General features: G+C 56.1%; 8 protein-coding genes across 8 annotated transcripts; 2 read left to right on the top strand and 6 right to left on the bottom strand.

Annotated features, from left to right (window-relative positions):
* The first annotated feature begins 403 nt into the window (after positions 1-403).
* Positions 404-5,120, top strand: L226DRAFT_517084 (cysteine proteinase). Its single transcript, XM_067678502.1, has 12 exons — positions 404-536; positions 597-886; positions 934-1,007; positions 1,061-1,990; positions 2,055-2,645; positions 2,696-2,828; positions 2,880-3,536; positions 3,601-3,885; positions 3,977-4,107; positions 4,170-4,477; positions 4,538-4,620; positions 4,682-5,120. The coding sequence occupies exons 1-12, from the start codon at positions 479-481 to the stop codon at positions 4,724-4,726; spliced, it is 3,585 nt and encodes a 1,194-aa protein (XP_067529173.1). The 5' UTR covers positions 404-478; the 3' UTR covers positions 4,727-5,120.
* Positions 5,121-5,154: 34 nt separating this feature from the next.
* Positions 5,155-9,115, bottom strand: L226DRAFT_527175 (uncharacterized protein; the record flags this gene model as incomplete). The annotated part of the gene is made up of 15 exons (XM_067679093.1): positions 5,155-5,493; positions 5,625-5,768; positions 5,850-5,969; positions 6,073-6,294; positions 6,383-7,025; positions 7,080-7,246; positions 7,298-7,449; positions 7,507-7,515; positions 7,574-7,645; positions 7,696-7,794; positions 7,858-7,886; positions 7,985-8,281; positions 8,382-8,505; positions 8,593-8,988; positions 9,055-9,115. The coding sequence occupies 15 exons, from the start codon at positions 9,113-9,115 to the stop codon at positions 5,155-5,157; spliced, it is 2,874 nt and encodes a 957-aa protein (XP_067529172.1).
* Positions 9,116-11,158: 2,043 nt separating this feature from the next.
* Positions 11,159-12,342, top strand: L226DRAFT_617466 (PHF5-like protein). The gene is made up of 6 exons (XM_067687038.1): positions 11,159-11,227; positions 11,284-11,316; positions 11,377-11,413; positions 11,480-11,583; positions 11,678-11,800; positions 11,864-12,342. Exons 1-6 carry the CDS (start codon positions 11,209-11,211, stop codon positions 11,878-11,880), a joined length of 333 nt encoding a protein of 110 aa, XP_067529171.1. The 5' UTR covers positions 11,159-11,208; the 3' UTR covers positions 11,881-12,342.
* Positions 12,343-12,627: 285 nt separating this feature from the next.
* On the bottom strand, positions 12,628-13,429 carry L226DRAFT_473218 (uncharacterized protein; the record flags this gene model as incomplete). Its single annotated transcript, XM_067676509.1, has 4 exons — positions 12,628-12,860; positions 12,918-13,167; positions 13,237-13,275; positions 13,343-13,429. 4 exons carry the CDS (start codon positions 13,427-13,429, stop codon positions 12,628-12,630), a joined length of 609 nt encoding a protein of 202 aa, XP_067529170.1.
* Positions 13,430-14,290: 861 nt separating this feature from the next.
* On the bottom strand, positions 14,291-16,121 carry L226DRAFT_340770 (uncharacterized protein). Its single transcript, XM_067674074.1, has 10 exons — positions 15,823-16,121; positions 15,730-15,764; positions 15,515-15,675; positions 15,310-15,371; positions 15,161-15,255; positions 15,016-15,110; positions 14,767-14,898; positions 14,702-14,717; positions 14,596-14,644; positions 14,291-14,542 (listed from the first exon to the last, which is right to left on the bottom strand). Exons 1-10 carry the CDS (start codon positions 15,830-15,832, stop codon positions 14,475-14,477), a joined length of 723 nt encoding a protein of 240 aa, XP_067529169.1. The 5' UTR covers positions 15,833-16,121; the 3' UTR covers positions 14,291-14,474.
* A 164-nt stretch (positions 16,122-16,285) lies between these two features.
* On the bottom strand, positions 16,286-17,858 carry L226DRAFT_548512 (uncharacterized protein; the record flags this gene model as incomplete). The annotated part of the gene is made up of 2 exons (XM_067682598.1): positions 16,286-17,634; positions 17,783-17,858. The coding sequence occupies 2 exons, from the start codon at positions 17,856-17,858 to the stop codon at positions 16,286-16,288; spliced, it is 1,425 nt and encodes a 474-aa protein (XP_067529168.1).
* Positions 17,859-19,494: 1,636 nt separating this feature from the next.
* On the bottom strand, positions 19,495-20,244 carry L226DRAFT_473213 (uncharacterized protein; the record flags this gene model as incomplete). Its single annotated transcript, XM_067676508.1, has 5 exons — positions 19,495-19,623; positions 19,681-19,775; positions 19,827-19,908; positions 19,994-20,157; positions 20,211-20,244. Coding segments are annotated over 5 exons (504 nt in total), but the record flags the coding sequence as incomplete, so codon positions are not given.
* A 2,415-nt stretch (positions 20,245-22,659) lies between these two features.
* Positions 22,660-24,517, bottom strand: L226DRAFT_340564 (uncharacterized protein). Its single transcript, XM_067674073.1, has 12 exons — positions 24,430-24,517; positions 24,132-24,361; positions 24,049-24,083; positions 23,824-23,984; positions 23,669-23,753; positions 23,521-23,615; positions 23,379-23,460; positions 23,136-23,279; positions 23,058-23,073; positions 22,953-23,001; positions 22,854-22,893; positions 22,660-22,796 (listed from the first exon to the last, which is right to left on the bottom strand). Exons 2-11 carry the CDS (start codon positions 24,167-24,169, stop codon positions 22,870-22,872), a joined length of 729 nt encoding a protein of 242 aa, XP_067529166.1. The 5' UTR covers positions 24,170-24,361; positions 24,430-24,517; the 3' UTR covers positions 22,660-22,796; positions 22,854-22,869.
* Between the last annotated feature and the right edge of the window lie 518 nt (positions 24,518-25,035).

The raw sequence follows: 25,035 nt of genomic DNA, 5'->3' as shown, positions 1-25,035 counted from the left end.
TGCGAGCAAGCGAGCATGGTATGTGGTGAATCTTGGGGGTGAAAATATGTAGCAGTGATCAAGGTAGGAGCAGAGACCGACACTCACCAATTGGCCACAGACTTCGGAGGAATGAGGAAGTCCCCTCCGCCTTGGCAAGCTGCGCTGATGTTTCCGGAACCTACGCGCAGTAGTCCCAACGAGAAAGTTGCGAGTGGGGATGCAAAAAGGATCTGGTCCCTGGTGGTACAAGTTCAAAGATGTGTTGAATCCAAGTAAACACGGCTTGAGCGTACTGTTATTAACATTCCTTTCTAACGACTTGATTACCGGACATTGACGAGAACTTATCGTCGTTTGTATTACGTAACTAGTGCTGGTGCCCGATACAGGATGACCAGCTCGCGCTGCGCAACGGCGACCTCGACCATATGTTCCAGTTTCTCTGACCTGTCACTATCCTTATTTTCTCTCTTTCTGGACCACCATAAGCCGGCTCATGCCCGGTATCGCTGTACTACCCCCTCCACCGCCCACTAAGTTCCCCAAATTCACCGGTAAGTCGTTAACTCGGAACTCGCATGTGCGGAGAAGTCCTCAGTAACCTCGCCCACCAGCAATGCAAAATGGAGCTGTATACCACCGCGAGACCGTAGCAGAGATCAAGGCTAACGCGAAGGAGACCACGAACCAAGTCAAGGGTGCCTCGGCCACCAGTCTTCTCACCTCCGCCCGTAGTCAGATCCGTCTCGCACATGCAAAGGAGAACGAAGGAGACCTCAAGGGTGCACTGAGTGCACTCACCAAGACGGCATCCCTCGTACAGATGGTTATGGATACTCAGGAGTTTAAGGCGGAGTCGGGGAAGAAGGGGCCGCTGTTCAAGGAGTTCATGGCGTTTCAACAGGTGCGTAACTACTGCTACCGCTCATGCGCCTTATTGACTTCCAGAAGACCGAGGGCCGGGACCTGTTTGACAAGACGAGGAGTGTGGAGGCGAAGCTGGTGGACCTGGAGAAGTCTGCTCAGTACGCGACACTTTTGATCACTCACGCGCGTCGGCTGAACGCCCACATTATAGATCATCGACCAACGAAGATGATACAAATGGTACTATCGTCAAGACCAGTGGCGGAAGCATTGCAGACCGCATGCGCTCCCTACAGAATGCTGGACTCTCCGTCTCGACGACGAAGCGCCTCTCCCGCGAGATACCCACTTCCGCCGCACCCCCGCTCTCTCCGCTCTCTCCGCCGCTCTCTCCGGACAACGTTCGCCCGAATATCTTATCACTTCAAGCACTTTCCCCTCCAACTAGCGCGCCGTCTTCCTTCGCGCAGTCCCTTGGCTCACCTACAACTGTCGGCCCCTCACCACATGCGCTGGTCCCTACGTCCAGTTTCGGGCCGCCGTCTCCCTCTTCGTCAACATCATCCTCTCCGCGCATGTCTGTGTTCAGTCTTCAGGACTTCACTCAGACCTTCCCGTCGATCGATGAGATAGAGGAGATGGACGCGCTGAAACTACCTAGCAACACAACAGGTACGAGTAGTGCAGGCTCCCGTTCGAGCCAGCCGTCGATCTCCGACCTCCGTGCCAATGGTCCTCCTCCAATCGTCCACCCAAAGCCCTTCCCCGTTCTCCCTATGGACTTGGGCCCGCGTCCGTCCAGCACTCCGATTCCTCCGACTATCGACACCTTCCAGAGTCGGCCTAGTTCACCCATGCGATCTCCGCTATCCCCAACCGTCCCTCGTAAGCCTTCGGTTCTAGCACTGAACGCTGCAAGTTCGGGCTTGCAAAGATCGCCCGTCATCCCGTCGACGCCCATAGCGGAGCGGGCGGAACTGCCGTTCAAGACCCTCTATCCGAAGACACTGCACGAGTGGAGGTACAAGCCCAACTTCAAGGTGCTGCTACTAGACGTGCGAACGAGGGAGGAGTTTGAGAAGGAGCATATTAAGGCGGACGCAGTTGTTTGCATAGAGCCTTCGATCCTGATGCGCAATCCGTGAGTCCGTATGGTGTCTACGAATTTAACCCTTCCCTTGACATGGTTGCTCCTTCCAATATAGCGTTACCTCCGAGATCATTGAAGACGCACTCATCGTCGGCCCGCGGCACGAAACGACCCTGTTTGCCAATCGGGATAAGTTCGATTTGGTGGCTCTCTACGACGACTCATCAGAGAGCATGAAGGAACCTCCACTGTCTGTCCTCTTCAGCGCCATCTACGAGAATGCGTTCCGGAAGATCCTCCGAAACATGCCCTTGCTGCTCATTGGTGGTCTTCAAGCGTGGAAACGCGAGTACGGCGATGCTGAGGTCGTCAAAGCCGGGTCCTCGTCCCCAGGTCGTCCAAGCCCGCTCTCGAACCTCGTTAACGGTGTCGGGCCGTCGAGCATCAACGGTACCCCGGGTACACCGCCCTCGGAACCAAAGGGTCTCGGTCTTGGCCACGTACGCGCGCCAGCCGAGTCGTCCGTCGCGTCGACATCTGTCGCTGCTCCAGTGCCGTACACACCTCCAGTGGATCTTGTGAGCATGTCAGCGCTCGGGCGCTCGAGGTCTGGGACGGATTCGAGTATCGATCCGCATGCCCACCGACCGTGGATCCCCAGCGGTGTTCGGAGTCCGACTGAGCCTGCGGCACCTGGATCGCCGAGGTGAGTCTTGCATGTCGTGTAGTGTTTCGCTTTGCTAACTGGTTGAGCAGGCTCAGCATGGACAGTGTGGGCGCGCTTCCGTCACTAGACCCCGCGAAGCGTTTGACACGCCGACCAGCCATGTCGCGGAGTGGTTCGAATTCAGTTTCATACCCGTATAGTACACCTGTGATACCTGAGAACGTGAGTCGCTCTTCAAGGCCTTGGAACTGGTGCTGACCCACCCTCCCTTAGATGACTATGCAGCATGTCTCGCCGCCGACTATGAACGGTACCTCGCCTATCCAATACCCCCCAATTGCTCGACATATATCCCCACAAGTGTCCGGATCATCGTTCTCGCCATCTCCAGGGATCAATGGTCTTGCACTTCCACCACAGGCCTCGATCAACCCGTCCCCTCTTGCGCGTCGTAGAAGCGATTACATCGACCAGTCGCAGGAGGCTATCAATGGCTTGGCGACACGGACGCCGATCGACTATCCCGAGCTGTCTTCGCAGCACATTCTCCGCCCACCGCCCGCGGCAGCATCTTCGACGCTGGACAACCGGCACCGTATCATGCAGCAGAACAACTTCTTCGCCATGACGCAGTCCGCACCAAAGCCGCCGACGATCCCGAGCGACTACCCGGTGACGTACTGGGCAGACATACAGATAGGAACGAGCGGGCTGAAGAACCTGGGCAACACGTGCTACATGAACTCGACGATCCAGTGCTTGAGCGCGACGGTCCCCTTCTCGCGCTTTTTCACGGACGGCCGGTGGAAGAGCGCGGTGAACATGGTCAACCCGATGGGCACGAAGGGCAACTTGGCCAATGCATTTGCGAATATTTTGAGGGATCTGTGGCAGGGAGAGGGCGCTGCTTTGTCGCCAGTGACGTTCCGAGTGAGTGCTGTGTGCATGTAACGAGAGAGCGACGCTGACCGCGACCGCGACCGCGATATCGCAGAGATCGATATGCAGCCACGCGCCGCAGTTTTCTGGGTCGGAGCAGCATGACTCGCAGGAGTTCCTCAGCTTCCTGCTGGACGGTCTGCACGAGGACCTCAACCGGATCCTGCAGAAGCCGAAGATCGAGCGTACGCCGGAGCGGGAGGCCGAGCTGGAGAAGCTGCCGACGCAAATCGCGAGCGACCAGGAGTGGCAGATCTATCGCATGCGCGACGACAGTCTCATCGTCGACTTCTTCCAAGGGCAGTACCGCAACCGCATGGAATGCTTGACTTGTCACAAAGTGCGTCGTCGTCCTTCGCCTTCGCTTGCTGTTCGCTATGGGGGCTGGGGGCTGTGGAGTGTCAGACAGGGTACTGATGATCGTCGTCTAGACGTCAACAACGTACAACACGTTCATGTATCTCACGTTGCCGATACCCTCGGGCCGCACTTCGAAGGCCACGCTGCAGCAATGCATAGATGCGTTCGTGCAGGAAGAGGTGATGGACAAGTCAGATGCATGGTGAGCCCGCTGTTCTTGTTTCCTACGTATTGTGTTGGCGTCGCTGACCCTCGGTTGTCCAGGCATTGTCCACACTGTAAGACGCTGAGGAAAGCGACGAAGCGACTCTCTCTATCCCGGTTACCCCCAGTGCTCCTCATCCATCTCAAGCGCTTCTCCGCGAAGGGGCCCTTCACAGACAAGATCGAGACGTTCGTCGAGTTCCCGCTGAAGGGCCTGGACCTGACGAACTACATGCCGCCGCCACTACCCCCGGGCGTCAGTGGGGTCGCGCAGCTCTCGCCGGACGATCCGAGGTGTCAGCTCCCGCCATATCGGTACGACTTGTATGGCGTGACGAACCACTTTGGGACGTTGAGCACTGGACATTGTGAGTGTCTTGCTTTTGCTGTTGAGGGGTATGGTAGGCTCACCGTCTTCCTTCCCCTAGATACGGCGTTTATATCATCACGAGGAGGATGGCTGTATTGCGACGACAGCCGTGTATCACCAGCAGAAGCGAAGGACGTAGTAGTGCGTATCTCGTCTCATTCTCCCTTCGCGTCCTATGCTGACCTCTGATTCACGTTCACAGGGAAAGCCAGCGTATATCTTGTTCTATAAGAGGACCAAAGCGTGAACTTCTTCTACCTTTACATCTTACATATAACCGTGCATATTCTTTTTTGACTTATCGGATCTGCTGCTGTCAGTTGTACTTGTCGTCATCTGTTCATTCGTGTTCATGTTCATGTTGAGCTTCACGTTTTCTGTCGCAATTACCACCATTTTACACTCACTGCATTCTGCGCGAGACACTATTCTTTTTCGTCGTACTATAGCACTTGTAATCGTACAGCACCACACAAACTAGCGGAGCGGAAGCCACCCACCCATTACACGAGTCGTATCTAACTGTATGTGTATATAGCCCAGCGGCATGGTATCAAGTCCGCGGGTAGACAGAACCGATGCATTCAGAAATCAATAAGTGAAGAGCCACGAGCCACCCCCCCCTCCCTCCCTTTCCCCTGCTCAATCTACCCCGCTACTCCAAGTGTACTCGGGCTATGCAGCCCCAATGCCGATCATAGCAGGGTGCTGCTGGTACGCCGCCGAGCGCGTCTCGGCGTGGCACTTGTGGCACAACCACGCCTTGGCGCCGCCCTGCACGGTGACCTCGTGGAAGAACGGCGAGAACTCGGTCCGGCAGCGGCAGCACTGCGGGTCCGCGCCTCCGCCGCCGACGCCTGTGCCTGGAAGGATGTTGTCGTCGAGCGAGGTGGTCGAGGACGTGTCCCCGTTCGCCTCGAGGATCTTGTCGAGCCGGCGGGCTTTGCGCAGGAGCCCGTGCGTCTCGGAGGTTTGGGCTTGCTTGTATGTCTTGCAGTACACTTGGAGCGCGGTCTGATGGTGAGGTGGGTTGATCAGCACGCCGCTCAGAAGGAGAGGAGGAAGAGGAACAAGAGGCGCGGCGAGCGGGCCCAGACATGGTGTATGGGAACGCGCGCAGTACGGAGAGCGGGAAGGTGACGTACCTCGCCGCTTTCGGACATCTCGCAAATATCGTGCAGCTGGCGCTTGTGCCCGACATGCCCTTTGCAGATGACAGATGGGACCATGACCCCAGTGGTGCCCTTAAACTCGACGGTCGGGTGCGCCTCGCGTCTGCTGCTCTTAGCCTGCAGATCGCCGTTCGAGAGAGACATGGCCGAAGGGATCAGAACGCGATGCGTCGGAGAGGGACGGAGGTATGTGCGCACCTGTTGCATCTCGAAGCCGAACTTGTGGCCGTACTTCCACGCGCAGGACACATGGTACTCCGCGGGGCACTCGCTGCACTGGATGACCGCGCCGTCCTCGCGGTTGCACAGCGTGCAATGCTGGGTGGGTGCGCGGAGATGAGGTCAGCGTGTGTGCGCAGACGACGACAACAAGATACAAAGCACAACGACGAGAGCGAGGAGAGGCGAGGCGGGTACTCACGTTCTGCCAGCGGTACTGCGGTATCGCGCTGATGCCCTCCACCAGGCGGAGGTGTGTTGCGTCCGAGAAGGTGATCTCCGGGATGAACACCGAGCAGAGCACATGGACCCACGCCTGGCCCTCTGTCGGCTTGCACGCGCGCAGGTACGTGTCCGGCGGCGGGTAGATGAGCTTCTTCTTCGGGTCGCGGCGCATCCGCGGACACAGAAGGCAGTCGGGGATCTGCAGAAGCCACACACAAGTCAGTCAGTCAGAAGGGTCTGTCTTTCCCTTGGACCTTGGGATCGACGGGACTATGATGGATTCGCACCAGTGATGCCTCTAGGTTCTTCTCGTTCTGACAGAGGTCGCACACCCAGGAATCGTTCGCAACGGAATCAGGGGTGACCCCGCACGCGCCGGCGTGCACGCGGAACTGGCACTGTTTGCACCGCAGGACCTTGCCTACTGGGCCATTGCGCTGACACGCGACACACCGCAGTTGCGGCACTGTCGGGGCAGGCGGAGGTGTCGCCTGCGACGAAGCAGTCTGCGAGGAAGGTAGGGAGGTCTTGTCAGTTGCCGCCGCGCTAATAGCTGGATTGACGCTGCTGACCTTCGCACGCTTGTTGGTGTGGCCGTTGAGCGGGGTGCCTTCGCGCTTGTCGCCCGCCTTGGTCTTCGTGACTGGGTCCTCGCGGATAGGCCGTACGTTCAGGTCGGCGTACTTGCGCCAGCTCAGGCCACAGTGGTCGCAGAGGACGTTCGTCGGGAGGCCCTTTGGTGCCTTCCACCAGGTCTCCGACTCCCGTGTGCGGCACGCGCCGCAGCTGTTATGGCCCTTCTTGAGCTCGGTCACGATGGAGCCCTCGTCGTCATCGGGCGTGTTCTCCTGCATGGTCACGTCGACGTTCTCGTCACGCCCGCTCGCGCGTGCAGCCCGAATCCGGATGTTCTCTTCCTTCAGTTTGGAGCTGGAGAATGATGTCAGCAGTGGCACATCGAGCATTTATGGGTAGAAAGCGTACTTCTTCCAGTGTCCGTAGAATCGGACGACCTCAGGCATTGGGCGGGAGCCGACCTCTTCGCGGACGGCGCGCAGTTCGGCGCCATGCATCTGGATGGCGTCCTCGAAGGCGGCGACCTCGTTCTGCGTCCACTCCTTGTCAGTGTACCGCGTCTCGTTCTTCGCCCACTGTAGCGCAGTCAGTACGAAGGTGCGATCAACTTCGGAAAGCGAACTGACCTTGCGCAAACGCATGGGCGAGCGCATGCTGACGGTCGAGAAATCACGCTTGTTGAGCCACGCGTCGGTAAGGCGGAAGGTGACCTCTGTCAACCAGTCCACGCTAGAGCGCAGAACCTCGTTCCGAGTGAGCAATTGCTTCTGCTTCTCGACTGGCGAGGGGTTAGCATGTTCTGAGTTCTCGTTCAAGCGCCATATCAGCTACTCACGTGCTTCGACTGCGGGTAAAACATTGATCAATAATCGCGGCAAGGACCAGCAAAAGTTCTCACGCACCCTCTTCCGGCGACATCTCGTTAACAAGGCTGAGCACCTCCAGTGTGTCGTCCCCTCCTCTCTCCTCGATTTCTGCTCGGACGATGAGCGAGGAAGCTGCATGTGGTTAACTCTCGACTTACCTGGGGGCCTGTCGGCGGTTCCAGGCGCAGCAGGGACGCTGGCCTGATATTTGGGTCCAACACGGGTCGCAGCACGTGGGAAAATGAGGTCGTCCGGGTCTGCCATCCAAGATTAGCATCTAATATCTGTGCGTCCCAACCCAATTCCCCGCCAGCACGCACCAAGGGTGTCTTCCGCAAACGTGTACAATCTGTCCCCCGAATCCCAGCCAGCCAGTCAGTCACCCAGTCAGTCACTCAGAAAGCAGCCGCGCCATCTCCGCACGGCGAGACCGCGACTGCGACTCACCCAAAGTACCGGAACGGCCACATCTTGAAGTGCTTGATCTCCACGTTCTCCTCCTTCTCCGCGAGCACGCGGTCCTTCCGCGGCCGCCCCCGCCCGCGCGCTGCGGGCGCGCCCTTTGGCTTCGGGGCGACGGGCGTGTGGTGCCGCACGTCGTGGCCCTCCACCTCTTCTTCGTGCGCGCGGGAGCACGGTGCGCACGTCCAGCCGTACCCGCGGCTCGGCTTGGACAGCATTGGGGGCGTGACGCACTCCATGTGGAAGAAGTTCTTGCATCTGTCGCACTGGAGGGACTCGGCACTGTATCATGGATCATGAAGGGAGGGAGACAGAGAGACAGAGAGATGGCATCAGCGGCACGGACGGGGCATCACGGGTATGTAGTGTAGTATGTACGCACGGTGGGCACCACTTCTTGCATGTCTCGCAGAGTCGGAGATCGTCTGTCAGGTCCGGGACGACCTCCCGCTCGGCAACTATATACTCGTACCGCGATACGAGGACCTCCCGGATGTGCGCGGGGACTGTAGCGTAGAATGGAAACAATGCATGAGCGTGCGAACGACAACAAGAAGACAGTGGGACAAGACAGCGCGGGATGCGCCACTGACCGTTGCGGACGGTGGTCGCGGGGATGACCTCGAAGTCCTTCCTGAGCCAAGGATCAAAGAGGCGGGTGAAGTAGAACCTGTCCGGCCGCTTCTTCCAGCCCGCGAGGTCGGATATCCTGTCGCGGTGGTGCACGAAGCACTTGGAGCGCAGCTGACTAAGCTCGCACACCTCCGAGTAGATGGCTGCGAGCAGCAGGCGGCAGTCCGCCACCGTGCGGTCCGAGACGTCGCTGGGGCGGTAGTACCACGCCAGGCGCACTCGCGTGATCGGCTCGTTGCGCTGCCCGTTCTTGTCGAACGTCGGCGTGCCCTGCGCTGGCAAGAACTCCATTATGCGCGCGATCGAGTACGGCGTGCCGTCACGCACGCCCCAGCTGGGCGAGCAATAAACGTGGTCTGGCAAACACAATAAAAGAAATTAGCTCCGAGTGCCGGGCGGGACGAGCGAGCGGGAGGGGTTACCGTTGACTTTCACCTCCTCGCCATTTTTGAGCGTGATCTTGAACGGCTCGGGGGTAGGCATGGAAGCAAGCGCCGGGAAGCAGGTCAAAGGGGGTACACAAGGCCGGAGAAGCTGTCAAAGGGGTCCAAGAAATGTGGTGCGGTGTCGGGGAACACCACTGAAGAGGTTCAGGTGAGAGACAGAATATCCTGGGGCGGATGGAGGGCAGGGGACAAAGTGGGGGGACCCAGGGGGCACCCTCTCTGGCCTAGGCGGAGCCGCTAGATCCCCGTCAGTACGTAGAGCGCCGAGAGGACGGCGGGCGGGCCAGTGGCGGCGAGAGGAGGGATAAAATAACACAACGGGTGCCCAGCGGCGCCCACAGGAGGTGTAGGAATGCGAAGAAGGGGTAGAGGAATATTTAGAGGTGGTGGTTGAAGGGCAAGGCGGGGATGCGTCAACCTGGGGCAGATGCAGTGGGGGAGAGCGCCGGGGAGGGTGCGACGGAGGGCAAATTCGGGCGTGGGATGAGGAAGAAATGCTGTGTCAGACTCTCCGCAGCTGTCAAGGTGCGGGAGTGCACGGAGGATTATTTTGTGGGGGGAGGAAGGGTTATGAGGACGGGGACGGCGAGAGGATGGGAGGAAAGAGGTAAGATGGTTGGGTGGACCCGAGATCTGCTCGTTGAACGTAAGATTCAGATATTCAACTCCGACGGGGCCTGCGCGGAACCTGCTGGTCGACCAGACGCCTGAATTCCCGGCTCCTGCTGCTCTCTGGACGTCTACTCACCTCCATATACCTCAAGGCTCTTTCGGAAGCCCATGGATAGGACGGAATGCGTCCAGACAAGCCCCAGGACCGGACGGGAGAGGACTATGGTGTCAAACACGTCTTTTCGTCCTAGGAGATCTCGGACAGCAACAAAGGTCGATCGTGTGATGAACTCTCATCAACCCATGATACCAGCAGTCGTCACAAAACGAGCCCGAACCGTGGCACGTATGTCGTATAGGACTCCAAAGCAAGGGTCCACTGCAAGCAGCAGGACATGAACATGCTTACGCATCTCCCCGACGTGCTTTGTCCTCCGAAATTCCGATGAGCTTGGTCGCTCTTTCTGCTCGGGTTCCGCGTGGGTTCAGCCATGGTTATACAGATGATATGGTGGAATTTAACTCGGATCGTACAGTTAACCATCATGTACAATAGTAGGATGTCTCGTATTCACCCGAGCCCAACCAACATCCAGCTGGAGGCACCAACTTGCGTGTCGCTGGCGCTGCGACAGCGAAGCACCGGAACATGCCGAGCCGCGGCTTCCTGCCGATGTCCGTATGTGGTAACGTCGAACACCAGCCTCTTGCTCGGCGACTGATCACAGCCGCATTAAATTCTTCGAGTGAGGCACATCATATGCTCTAGCAAAGCAAAAGACAGTAGGGATACTTATACTGATGCCTACAGTCCGCCGAAGTTACTGGAACAAAGTGGCAGGGAGAAAGCATGTTCTCGGACCCTTTACTCAGCTTGGTAATCGAAGCGCCGGAAGGAGTATGTACGGGCGAATGCTCCGGATGTATCGCGGACATTTCGCAGACAGACTTTGCGCATGTCGAGACCCTTGTTACATCCGAGGGAACGAGCCTGATGGGGCATTGGTGCTTCGATGACAGTGTAGCTTGGAGGTGTGGACGAGGGGCGGAGCATTCGACGATAGGAGGATGTAAGAGTCACCTACAACGGTTCGAAAGCACAGGAAGGACGTTCCAATGCAAGCTCCTGCTGGTGGGGTGCTTGAGTCTTCCGAGGAGGCGACACCGACCGTCCACATTCCAGGGCGTACGCACATCAGATGGTCGATCCTTTTCGCAGAAACGCGCATAGAGCATCTTCAAGTTCAACCGGTTGAATCGCTCCCGATCCTTCAGCACACAAGCCAAGAGATAACAGAGAGGTCAGGCGATGTTCCCATGAGAGTAGAGGACTCTTGAATGTAGAGAGAGGGTCAGGAAACAAGTCGAGGAGGAAGCCACTTCGTTGGCGCCCTTGGATCTTTGGCGCCGATCCTGCTGACTAAGCGCATCTGGAACTCGCTAAACAGCGTCTGCGGGGTTTGGCCGTCCTCCTCACCACTACCACCACCATCCCTTTCGTCGTTCCTTGCTTCAGTCATGTCTAAGCATCATCCGGGTACGTGTATGTTCACCTCTTGTGCTCGTTGAAACGCTGAACCGTTGCCTCCATAGATCTCATCATGTGCAGGCGACAGCCTGGTATTGGTACGTGTTTTTCCTCCAGCAATCAGGAACTCTTGACCTGACTAACAACCCGTTTTACAGCTATCGGCCGTCTCTGTGAGAAGTGCGACGGAAAATGGTGCGTCTTTGACCTATCAATGTCAGTCCAGCCTCGGAGGAGCTCACGCGTCGCCCCCTCGCGCAGTCCCGTCTGTGATTCCTACGTACGCCCCGAAACCCTTGTCCGCATCTGTGACGAATGCAACTTTGGCACTTACGGAGGACGGTGCATCATCTGCGGCTCGCCCGGTACGTACTATATGCATATATGCTCGGCTCTCTTCTCTCTTCCTCCCGCGATGATTTCGCTGACACACGGTTCCTTCCCCTGCGGCCCGGATAGGTATCTCTGACGCTTACTACTGTGCTGAGTGTACGAGGCTAGAGAAGGACCGGGATGGGTGTCCGAAGATCGTCAATCTAGGAGCGAGTCGGACGGATCTGTTCTATGAGAGGCGTCGTCTAGGTGCGTCGTTGTACTTTTTCGTTTATGTGCGAGTGTTTGCTGACGAGGGTTGGTTGTATGCAGGGTTCAAGAAGGGCTAGTCGATCGTTTAGTGCGCTTCTCCTTCCCTGTACTATAGCTTCTGCGATATCTGTATCACCATCATTGCCTGCTTGCTCCCTGCGTATGTCCTCACTCCGGAATGTCGTGGCAGACGTCTACTTTCCACTCGGCCCACCTGCATCCATTGTCTCCCTATGCTTTGCCTTCACCGCCTTGGCCCGAGGGATCTAGCTGTCGTAGCCACGGCAAATTGCACCACTGAAGTCGTCGATGTATGCGCATTTGGGGGAGAGGACGGACACGAAGCGCATGCCATTGACAAGGCATTCGCGGCCCCATAACAGGAATCCACCAAGTGTTCTCGGGAACAACGAAGAACGAACAAAACGCCCAGTCTGCTTGAAGGCAGCAAAGTGGCTTCGATGGCGATGCCCTGACCCTTCTTAGGTTGCCGCCCGGGCCGATGGGTACGTTGGCGATAATATACTACTTCACGTACGATCTAGATCTTATCCTTCACAGCTTCCTAAGGCGAACTCCGGAGTCGACGGCGGACATCGTCCCCACCCTGGCACCTTCCCCGTGCCACCGCCCGACCTTAAAAACAGCTCCTTCGCCACCTTCATGTCTGCATGTCGTATCTGCGCGGCGCGATTTGGCACTTGTCCCAGATCCAAGGTCGTGTTGTGGGGCCTGACGCAGCAAGAGACGTTATTCAATAACCGCGCATATGCAATCGTCACAAAGAAAAGTACGCAAGGCATGCGATCCGGTACCACTAGACCTCAGTCAGATCTCACAGACTTCGAACCAAAAGTGATTCTCGGGAGGAGGAATGTGAGTGCACGCCTGCATAAGCACTCTACCCTGAAGGCCCACTGGAGAATAGCCAGCACTCGGATCGCTCTGCGAGCACTTGGACGACAACGGCATACGGTTAGGCATCCGCGTTCTCTGCCGATGAGCCAGTCGACGTAGCGGCGGAACAGGAGTGGCTGTAGAATGCCAGGAAAGTCGACTTCCTGTTGCAACAGGTTAGCGGCACGGGACAGGCTTGCGGGAACTTGACAGCGACTTGCCTTTGCGAGGTCGCGCAGAAGCATCCCCGCGCACATGATATCCCACGAGAACGGGTCGAAAGCCTGCATCTCAAGTGGCGGCTTGTACTGCGCGGGCCCCAGTTCGACGGCGGGTTGACGCCCTGGGCCAGCATCAAACTGGCGCGAGCTGCCAAAGTCGATAAAGTATATCGTGTCGGGTTGCAGATGCGGGTGGTGAATATGGTCCTTGTTCCAAGTGCAAAGGATGTTGAACTTCGCGATGTCCTGCCCGTGAGGGTAAGAGCAGCGTCTTAGCCTCCTGCAGCATGTACGACGAGGGGGATCGGAACGAACCATGTGAGCGATGTTCACTCTGTGCATGCCTTCGATGCCCTGCGGGGGTCCATCCATGTGTCTGCGTTGGTGCTGATCTGCTGTGCCAATGACCTGGAAGACGTACCTCTAAGATCTGACGGAAGTAACGGAGGAGAGTGGACCCGTCCCAGTCCCAGCGCGGGTACACCCCAAGATCTTTCAATCGCGGCATTATGATGATGGCTCCTCCTCCATCTGTGCGAACAATGTCGCAAGGCAGAACATGGCCTGACGATGCCACGTCCGATTGCAATAACTTGCCATAGATGTCTGGCTCTGTGCTATCTGGTTCCACAATCTTCACAGCATATCGAGGAGTATCTTGAGAGATGTCTGTTTGGAATACCGTTCCCTGCCGGGACGGGACCTCAATTACTGCCTCAACCGCGAGAAGACGATATTTACCGGTTTCAGCCAACCTTCACGGTCAAGGACGATGTTACGGGATGTAAGAGCGGGGTGGGTCACGAGCCATGCGGGTGGCATGAGCGTCTCTCTATAGCTCAGATATTCTGCTGTCGGAGGCGGAGGACAAGGATCGATCCCTAGCGCTTCGAGGAACGCCTTGAGAGCGTCCATGTAAAGTGGGAAACTGGCCGCATCCGAGCGATCGATGAGTGGGAGTTCTGGGAGTTCTGGGAGTTCTGGGAGTTGTGGTGGCTGCGACATTGTGCACTGCGAAGAAGACAGGAATGAGATTATCGAAAGGCCTGGAAGCGATTTGCCCTACTTTGGCAGGAGGGTCACCTGTGGTACACTTGCTATAAAGGGGTTACAACGTGGCTCAATGAGACTATGGCTTGGAGGCTTTCCGACTCCGCCCCAAACTCGTGAAACTGAACGACGCTGACATTTCTGCGGCACTGGTCGAGAGAACACAGCGGTAAGGCTCAAAGATTCCCGAACATATTTGCCGCAGGATGTCGTGCCTCCTGCTTGCAATGTCTAATAGTCACGCACTGCGGTACCTGGATCGCTGTGCTCGCCCTTGGAATTTTCGTGTAACTCGTCATCCACCTCCGAACCGCCCGGTGTTATGGTGGAGGCGATAGCGCCGAGAGTTCTGACGAAGCTCGGCGTGTCGTCGAAGTTCATCGAGATATGCAGGGCGTGATCCGAGTTCAACTTCATGTTTCGCCTGTTGGCCTGTTGAAGATCCAGCAGGAATCGGGATGTTAGAACGGCCGTGATCCTGTGAGCAACCACCGTCAACGAGCCTAGACCGGTGGAACGACATCACCGTCGCGGAGAGGACGACGTACGGCTCGATCCACGCAACAAGCACCTATTATATTCGGGGTGAGTAAGGAAGCAAGCCAGAACACGGCTTGCACTTACGCCTTCTAGTGAGAAGCTGACATTGAGGATATTGAGAGCGAGTATGGCTCTTGGGCATGAACGGTAAGACAGTGCGTACGCTGGTGACGTCAGTGCACGTGCTCACATGAAGTAGATCGTTCCTGTGAGAGGTAAGCAAAAAGATACTTATATCGCTGTAGATATACTCACCGTCGAAGAGGAAGACATTGGACAGGCTCCAGCCACGTTGACTGAAGATCCCGCGCCTGTATGTCGTGCGCCAAGTCACCAATATGACAAGGACCTCGGACAGAATGCCGGTGACTTTGGTAACGATATCGACTGCAGGGACGAGACGTCGAGGTCAGTACGCCAGCTCGAATACCAACATAAGCACTGACATCTGCGGAAGCAATAACGTTAGCGGCAGAACAGCGCACGTCGTAAGGGGAATCGTACATGCGGCCCTGGTCACTGCTGCTCATGAACTCATGCTCGTGGCAGCCAATAATGGGGTCGACCACTCCACGGACGTCGAAAATGAAGAACTGCATCTACGCATTATGTGAGCTAGTCACCCACCTCTAGGAGGTGGCGTACGTACGTATTTCACCACGGCGGGTGCAATGGACAGTACAAAGACGAGAATACCCAAGAGCCGGCTTCTACTCAGTGCGTACGTACGCAGTCCGGAGAAAGCTACTCAGCTGGGTCAGCGTGACAACACCGGTTACACATGCGATGAAGGCGTACCTGCCCATGGGAAAAAGAGAAGGTGGTTGACCATCGAGGATGCGATGGCTATGACCGAACACCTGAAAAGACGACATCAGACATCGGTTCCCGCAGGCAAGCTGGCTCAGAACAAGCGCGATAGCAAGGCGTACGTCTGGGATGGTGCAGTCAGAGCGGCGATCTCACGCCGGCCAGCGTGCGATTAAACCCACGGAGAGCTCACTTTAGCTGTTTGTGGCATCCAGTAGAAGGCGGAGAGTATGTAGTTGAGGAGGATGAGATACCTGTTGAGAATAAATATGATCCATGTTCCTGTGATCTTCTGCCCCCAGAAGAGGTTGACTTCGAGAGCAAAGGTAATGATGTAATCGTAGAAGCAGAGGGCTGCATGGACGAAGGGTGAATTCTCGATGCAAGCGAATAGTCTTGGATACTCACCGGATATAGCGGCAATGCCATGCATATCCACGAAACTTTGACCGGACGCAGGGTCAGCGGACTGCACTACGGAGAATGGGGAAAGATACTCGCTAAGAGGCATACGCGGAGGTGAGTTGAGACTGGGAGTTCTCTTGCGAAATCATCATGGAGCAATTGCTTTGTCGGCGAGGAAGGGGGCAACATCTTTATGTGACTCCCTCGCGCCAGTACATACCACGTTCAACCAGGGCGAAATATGAAATTGCAAGAGCTGGAAGCAATATCTCCTCAGTCGCTATCCGCCTCGTGCACGACTCGACGCAGCGGGCGGCCTTTATGTGTGCCCACGCCCATGCTTCTGGTCAGAACAGCACCGTATGGCAGTGCGATCGACCCATGCAGATCTTTCCATTACTGCGAATCATCGACAGACCGCGGGAATATAGTACAATGTTGTATACGTACGGGTGTCCAGATGGTTACGCCAACTGCATGCGGACATGGAATTGAGCAACCGCGGACAGAGTCTGAAACGATGACATACCACTACGACCCCACGCCTGCCATACAGTATCTACTCCGCGAGCATCCTCAAGCCCTCGTCAAAGTTCTTGACAAACGCCTCCGCAAGCTCGACATCTACTGCGCCACTGCCCCATGTGATAGAGATGCCCAACCCGCCAACGGCGGTGCCGACTGCGTTCACCTTTAACGCCGCTCCAAGAGTTGCGTCAGCCTGCACGAAGTGCGTCTCTTGTATGCGCCACTGTGCGTCCTCGCCTGCCTGAGAGGGGTCGGGGAAGGCACCGAGGTTTGACACGGACAGTCCAGCACTGCGCTTCTTGCCCAGCATTCCCAGACAGTAATCGTCGTACTTGCCGAACAAGTACTTGAACATGCCCACGCTTGGGGCGGAACGTGGGGCTTCGTCCCTCAAAGTCGCAGTGAGAGCCGATGCTGTGTCCCACGGGAATGACTCCTTTATGAGGGCAGTGCCGGTGTCGGGCGGTGAATGGGAGAGCGGGTGGTAGATGAAGTGGACAGAGACGTGATTGCAAGTCGCTGATGGCGGAGCTCCCGTAACGCGCCGAAGCGACATCGGTATAGCAGTGCAGAGGTACTTGTACTGCCCATTCGCGGGTGTGGTGTAAATGAGTGGCGAGAGGACGCTGAGCGCAAGGCCCTGGATGGTGGAAGTGAGGGTCGCCTTATGGTCCCGGGAGAGCTTGATGAGACTCGACGTCTGTTCAGGCGTATACTCGAGGAGGCGGACTGTTGTGACAAGGGTGGAAGGCTGCTGGACTGGGTAGCCGGACCAGGCTCTCCCCTTCTTGCGGTCGAGGAATGGGAAGAAGTGCTTGGAAAGTTCGCGCACCATCATCATGAATGGCACTGTCGTGTCTGTAGCTTCCTCAAGAGCCGGGGTGAGCGCTGCGTCCTTTGGTAATGAAGACACAATCCCGGCGTGTTCCAATAGCGGATCACGGATGCTTCTGAGCGATGCGAGCAGGTTGTGATGGAATGCCAGGCCGCTCTGACCATCGCCTAAGGTGTGATCGTAGGCGTAGACCACCGTCCCGTCGCGCAGAACGACAAGTCTCCACAGGGGCATGTCCTCCAAGAACTCTAAGGGCTGTACAAATAGCTCCTCGAGCAGCGTTGGCAGGTCTGCGCTGTCCTTCTCCACGAACATGACGACCCGATTCAAGTCCACGACAGGCAGCGCAACCCACATCCCCTCCGGAGACGCAGGTACGAACCGCGCTGCCAGAGCGACGTATCTGCGGATGACGTCTTCAAGCGCAGTGAACAGCAACGGCTTGTTCAGGGAGGACCCAGACGTATGTGTATATCGCGCACTGACGACGACATATCCGGTCAGGTTGAGCCGGCTTCGGGAATTGAAGTAATGTTCAAAGCGACCTGCAAACGGGTAAGCAACATCCCATGCAGAAGAACGGCTGCATTGCGAATAAGCCGCGGATCGTCCTCTCATGGGCGATCCAGACGCCTTTCCTGTCCCCGCAGTAGGCCATGGGCAGGCTGGAAGCACGGGTACTCAAGTACTCACCTGCTTTTCGCAATACTCTCCCCGACGTCGACCCGCCTGCGTCTGATTTCTCCGCCGTCCTCTCCGTGTCCGTCATGGGTGTTCACAAGTGTACTAGCTCATGTTGTATATCGGTGACGGTCTCCTATAACAGAGACACAACGGTGTCGGCATCCAGGTACGGCCCATACCGCATCAAACGGCTGCGCCATCATCAATGCCGCCCATTCTCGCAGTACTGCGGGATGCGTGACGAAGCATGAAGAACGCTTGAGATAAAAGTCTAGGGAGGTTCGAGGTGGGCTAAGGAAAGAAAGCACAGAGTTCAGACTTCCGTATGTAGTCGTGGTAGGTAGCAAAAGAGTGTTGGGCGCTTGCGACACGGCTTGCAACTCAGCCGAGAGTGGAAACCTGGTCAAGAATTATTCATGCACATTCCACCCAACTGCCCGGGGCTATCACTTTCATTGCTACACGTTGAGTCTATAGGTTTGTAGTCGAGACTCGAGACTCAGGCCCCTCGACCGGAAGAGAAACCTCCGTGCTCGACAGCTCCGCGTCAAAGACAACCACGCTGCTGCTCAGCACAGCACCCGACTGGGGGGCGCAACGTCCCCAAAGATCCGCGCGCTGTAGAGTACAGCAATACGCGTCGCTGCGAGTCTGGGCGGTCTCCGCAGGGTGCAGCGCGTCTTGGATGACAGATGGTTCTGGGTAGGCGCGAAACTGTCAGAATCCTCAGGAACAGATAAGTTATAACAAATGACCCACCTGGGTACGACATGTTCCGTTGTACATCATCTAGCAGGTCTTTGATTATGATAGCGGACGCTATGGCTCGGCGGCGGGTCGGAAGACCGACACTTCGGTCTCACCAAACGGATGTTGTTGGTCCGGCTCAGCAGTCTCGCGGACAGGCGTCTTGAGCTCGAAGTCCTCAGAGGACACGTAACCCCCGTAGATGGTGTCCGTGTCTCCATCCGAGCTGTCGGGTTCGATCGGCGACCCGAGCGAGCCAATGACGCGCGCGAAGCTGAGGGAACCGGTTCCGCCGCCGTCTGACCACGTCGTCTCGAAGTTTAATGGGTCATCCCGGCTCAGCCTGAGGGTACGCCGGCTCGCAGACTGCAGATCGAGTAGGAAGTGCGAGACCAGTACGCCCTCGACCCTATGTGGCGTCAGATGAGTTGCAGTCATCGGGGACGCAGCGGAACGAGAAGACGTACTGGCTAGTGAAGAAGCTGATGTTGCTCAGGACATCAGTGAAGACCTATAAATCCTAGTAAATCAATGGGCAGAGAGACAGTACAGACAGCCTACCGCAGAGAGCGTGAAAGCCATATGGAGGACGTTGAGGGTCATCAAGACACTGTGAGAGACAATCAGGTGTGAACAGCATTACGAGGACGTAATGGCGTACAAGAAATATAGTAGCCCTGGACACAGGAAGTCAGTGTTCGAATCAAGCAGGCCACAGGAAGAAAGTAACGGACCATCGCGTAGTAGGACGCTCGACAATGTCCAGCGCGAACGAGTTGTCAAGCTTGGTGTAACCCCCCTCTCCGCCAGTGTCACGACGGTTATGACGACAAGGATGGCGTCAGCCGCAATGATGCATGTTCGCGATGCAATGACCACTGTGGATTGAAGGCGAGCGTGTCAGCGTTTCATAATGGAGAGAATGGCACTCCGAGCCGCAGATCAGTACGTACATCTGTGCGGAGATAACAAGGTCAGCGATGGGAAACTGACGGAAAACGGAGTGTGACATACTTCCTCGCAAGCTCGTGCGTCAACTGCGTTACAGCGTTGCAACCGAATAATGAACTGTTCACTCCGGTCAAACCGAACGAGAACTGAGCCTGAAACAGACTGGAGCCGTGAGTATGCTTGTATCGAAGCGGATACCGCACACGAACATAGTTGATTCCCGCTGGAACGAGGAGGAGGAGAAATACGAATGCAGAAAGTATCCGCCGTCTGCTGAGGGCATACGCGCGGAGCCCTGAGAAGGCTGAAGTATGCAATGAGTCTTCGAGAAGTAGAGGTAAGTCATGAAACTCACAAGCCCATATGATGTATTGCGAGTACGAGATACCAGCGAACGCCTTGAGAAAGGGGGGACAGCTGCATGACATAAGCAATCTCTAGTAAAGATGAACGAGGTTGGGTCGAATTACCTCTAGAAGCGAGTGAGTCCGAAGACCAGCAAACACATTCGAGACGACGCACCTCATCGGAAAACTTGCCAAACGATTGCACCAAGCCCATGATGACGAAGAGCAAGGTGATGTACCGATTGGCGAAGTACAGAGCCGTCGCTCCAGTGAGCTTGGTCGTCCAAAAGAGCTCTACCTCCTGACCGAGATTGATGACATAGTCGTACATCAAGAACACTGCACAGCTCGAAGTCAATTTGCATCGGATTTCAGAGTGCATTGCCACGTACCTGACGATCCCACGATGCACAGATGGGCTGTGTACCTGCAGAAGCGACTCTGAGCACAAGGCGTCTTCGGTCGCAGATGTCTCAAAGCACATACACCGATTGAGCAGCTGCGACGAGGGCGACTGCTTGAGAAGACATTGAGGACGATGCGGAGATCCTGATAGCGAGAATCTGTGAGTCTGCGCGCTTTATAACAGTGATGCAAATATGTCCGGCTCGGCGACGTGTCAGAAGCCCGGCGTTTCAGCTAGTATAGGCTGAGAGAACCGAGAGACACCGTCAATAGGCTTCCGAGCTGGCGTGCTAAGTAGCGATGGGAATTATAACTGCTGAGTATGTGCTGCGTAATGGATCGAGTAATGAATGTAGCCATGCACACCTTTAGCAAGCGACTTCACAGCGATTGTACCGGTTGAATATGGACGGGAGATGAGTTTGGGTGAGTATAGTAGTGACACGAGATGATTCCACTCATACTCACTTTAAGACTTTGATTTAAAGTCCTGGATCCGGACGGCGGAAGCACCGGGGCACCTTTTATTCGATTTCACGCTGGCATCTGCGAGGATCCGTCGTCGGAAGGCGTCGGTCCTCGGAGCAGGAGGATTGTTGGCGCAAGGCACTAGGTATATGCACGAGGTTCGCCAATCCCGCCAGAAGCATCCGCTTAGCGTCGGGTGAATTGCAATGTCGCAGTGCAGTGCAGAGTCCTGAGGGGCACCAATGACAGCTAGCGCTGTCCCGACCCTAGCCCCGGGATGCGGAAAGTCCTTCAGTTCGCTGAGATGTCTGTCTCAAGTGATTTTCAGACTGCGTTGATCAGCTCTCCGAGGTTGACTTGGTCAGAGCTGATCGTGGTGGCGAGTGAACGTGTGCCACAAGCAAGCCACCACATGGCGCCCTACACTATCTGGTTGCTGGTAAGCGCCTCGGCGCTCCGCCCTCTTCCTCCTCCTTGAGGTGATCTTGATGAAACCTCACTCTGTAGGACACTTTCGCGTATATCGCACACCTCACCTGCTTGGTTAGTACCCAGTCAAATGAGAGACAAGGGACTGAACAAGTTGGACTCAGTACTCTCCATGATGATGTGGCATGCTCAGGCGGAGGTCGCTCCGACTCCCTCGGTGGAACGAGAGGCATCACGTCAAGCATCTTGAATCTCAGCTGCGCGAGACCAAAAATGAGGATCTTTCTGAACAGTGGCGAGGCCGGCGTCCATGAGGCTCCGGACAAGTGCAAGATGTTTCGGTTCCTGCCGAAATGATGGATAGTGCAGTGGCAATACCTAGCTGCCGGGACTGGACGTCCCCGTTTTCGCAGGGGGTTGCGCATTATCTTGGAGAAGATCAGGTCGGACGCTCCGCTATATGTAAGTATGCATATGTAGGCTGGCTCACAGGTACTAATCGACGTCGAACTCACAGCTTCGCCAACGCTGCGATTACATATGCATCGGTCGAGATGCGATACACTACACTGGACTGGCCTCACGGGGACACGTCGTCGTACGGTACACACGGACGTGGTACGCACCTCCGTTCCTGCTGCACAAAGTCACACGAGGAACTGCCGGACGTTCGACGTGGATGCGGGGCACAAGTTCCGCTCCCTAGGCACTCACCACTTGTCTCCCCTAGGCAGACGATTGGCGGGCCGGCCTGTTGGCGTGCACAGAGGAGACTCATCACGGCCAGGTGCTCAGGCACCGCATCGTCGACGGGCGGGGCAACGTCCTGGACGTCCGAGAAGTATTCTCAGGCGACATACCCCCATACACGTGAACAACGTCTGGCTTGAAGGTTACGACAACGGAGTCAAGAGCTCCGGAGCGGTGTAGTTTCTCCGGGCGAAAGAAAAGGCGCACGCACGTCCATCGACCTCTCGTCGGTACGAGAGGGTTGACAGGCTTCGGTGTCCTCTGACAGTCAGCTGCATGCGAGTTGTGGCCGTCGGCGCGTATGTGGTCGCGCAAATGGTCATGTGGAAGGGAGGGCAAACCTAGCTGAGGCCCCGGTGTCCGTGTTGACCGTCTCTCCGTTCTCGTCTCCAACACCTGGTAGGCTACACCACGATGTTCGTCCACACCGGAGCAGACGGCGCAATCTTCAAGATGTCTCCTTCAGCGCATGATATGTTCTTATACTACAATATCAATCATGCACTTACGGTATCGGACGCCCGCAGCGCACGAGTTGGAAAGAGACAGTAATAAGTATAGTGCGGCGCCGAGACGACCGTTGCTGCTATCGTACATAGAGTCTCTGTACACACAGTCATACTCCCAGCGTAGATGACTCCGATCGTGTATATGTCGTACCACTGGCACTCACTCGAGCCATGCGCCTCCCTGCTGTCGTCCCCAGTGGCTGCAGTCGAATAGCACGTACTCCGCGCTCTCCTGCCCTAGCATCATCTGACGGCAAAATTGTGGACCCGAATGATGTCACAATCGCAGTCGAGAGGGAGGAACCGCTACTCAGGTGCCCAGATAGTTGCAGAGTATCGTCCATGTCCAACATCACCCGCCGTTGGCTTGCTTCCCGAAGATCCAGTAGGAAGCGCGAGATGAGTACTACGGTCACCCTGGGTAGGATGAAATCACGATCAACTTATGCAGAGACCGGACGGCGTAGGACGTACGGTGATATGAAGACCGTCAAATCGGTGTTGTCTTGTCTTTCTATCTGCGAGACATGAGATCTCCGGCACGTCGTGAAGGTATGTGCAGCATGCACTCACAGATGTAAGGGCGAGCGTGAGATCAAGCGTGTTCCATACGAGCACGACACTGAGGGCGTAATGTCTAGTAAGCTAGACACATCTCTGTGGGCGGATGCAACTCACACAAAGTATATCATTCCTGTGGTTCAAATGTGAACTCATGTACGCATGGTCAGAATGATATGGATTCCTCGTACTGACCATTCCATAGGAGGACGCGCGCAAGGGATACGCGCTTGAGATCCGCCAACCTCTCCCGGAATGGGCGCCTCCAGAGCGAGCGAGCTGTGACGACTACAAGCAGGAAATCCCCGAGGATCGCAGCCGCGCGGGATATAGTAAGAACTGTAACCGACTTCAGCTAAGATTGACGCAAGTGTCCAGTTTCACGTACGCCTAAAGGCCCGCATCAGTAACCTGTTGATGAAACGTGATGAAGCACGCACAGTGCGATGGAGGTGGACGTACTATCCGCGCATTGGGGGATAGGCACAAAAACTCCTGCAGTGCCTCGCAAAAATAGTCCCTATAATTCCAGACGGTCGTCAGTAGGCAGAGTACGGAGAGCAGCGTGCAATGTGCCTACGAAGTGTATGGTAAACGGTATTAGGGACAGCAGACATATCACGACCGAGAGGATGATGTTACGACTCAAGGCATATGCCCGCATTCCAGAGAGAACTGTCTCGTTCTGTCAACTATTACGGCACCTCTCAGATGCATATCAGGCTCACCTGCCCATGGGATGAAGGGGAAGTAACTTATTCCTGCGATCGCTCTCACGAACTTGCAGTTCGAACTAGACATCGCGTCTGTGCCCTGACTCCCAAGAGAAGATGAAATGATACATCAGCCATCCGAAGACTGCGTATTGTTTGGCGGTGCTCACCGATACACCGTGGACCAGCAGGCTTGCCATAAGCAGGAAGTTGAATACCAGGCTGCAGTATCGAGTCATGAAGAACAGGACGCATGCCGGCGTGAATCTGCCGGACCAGAAGCATCGCACTTCACGGTCGAAAGTAATCAGGTAGTCCCAAGCGACGAAGGCTGTAGAGGCAGATAACTGCATGAAGAGAGGGTAATGCGAACGTCACGATGCTCTGGGGCTTACTTATTGGGACAAATACTGCCACGCTGATGTTTTGACTACAAGGCTTGTCAGCTGTCGTCCTCGAGAAAAAATGGTGCACCAACCTCTGAGCCGGCGAGACTTCTGCAACGAGCTTGGACATACTTGCTCGTACGAACCCGCAAGTGGTAGGAAGGGGTGGTTTAAGAGGGACAGATGAGGGGTTGCAGAGATCCCTCTCTTCGAGTTCGGAAGACGTCCCAGGTTATATCTACTTTGTGGGCTCCCATGCCAGCCTACGGATGCAGTTAACCGCGGAGAACCTGCGATGCACAGTCTACCGTAACCTGGGCGGCTGCATTATATGTGGAACGCACGAGAATCAATGTCGAGCCGCAATCCCCGGTGCAGTCCTATTCTCACCAGCCAATAGCGAAAAGGACCCAGCTTCGACCGCCCATAATCGAAGAGAAGAGGCCGAGGTGATAGGTATGCGCTTCGATATCAGTGAACCAGATGTCCGGACTGCGGGGTTATATGCATCGAGTAAAGCCACTCCCATGGACGTCGCCGAGAAGGCTTCTTGAAGTGGTTTGAAACGGCATTGGAAGTACACGTAAGTCAGAGGAGAGGTCTGCAAATGAGATTAACATAGGCAAGGAAGGGGGGGCGGGGCATGCACGCTCACAGACGGGGATGAACCCGCCACGGTCAGAGATCGATGATGGGCCATCATGCCTATTCTCAGTTGTTACAAGCTCAACAGGTCGGCGTACGAGAGCATCTTTGCTCAGTATGCACCAAGTAACGCCATGTTCCCTGGGTCTAAGCTCTTCATCGCACGTTCAAGGCGATACCCCTTGCTTCATGTGAGCCGCGTCTCAAGCCTCAGGGCCGGAACGAGGGTAGAACTCACTGACGAAAACGTTGGTTGGAAGCTGTCCCCGGCGGCCTCCTGTCCTCTCACAGTCCTTGTGAATGGCCCTGAAGCGGAACTTTGTGCCAAGTGCATATCGTCGACCTACTCCT

The sequence above is a fragment of the Lentinus tigrinus genome (genome assembly GCF_003813185.1).
Source record: "Lentinus tigrinus ALCF2SS1-7 unplaced genomic scaffold L226scaffold_60, whole genome shotgun sequence".
Taxonomy (NCBI): Eukaryota; Fungi; Basidiomycota; class Agaricomycetes; order Polyporales; family Polyporaceae; genus Lentinus; species Lentinus tigrinus.
The sequence above is the reverse complement of the archived record's forward strand: the minus strand, read 5'-3'. Positions and strand labels throughout refer to the sequence as shown.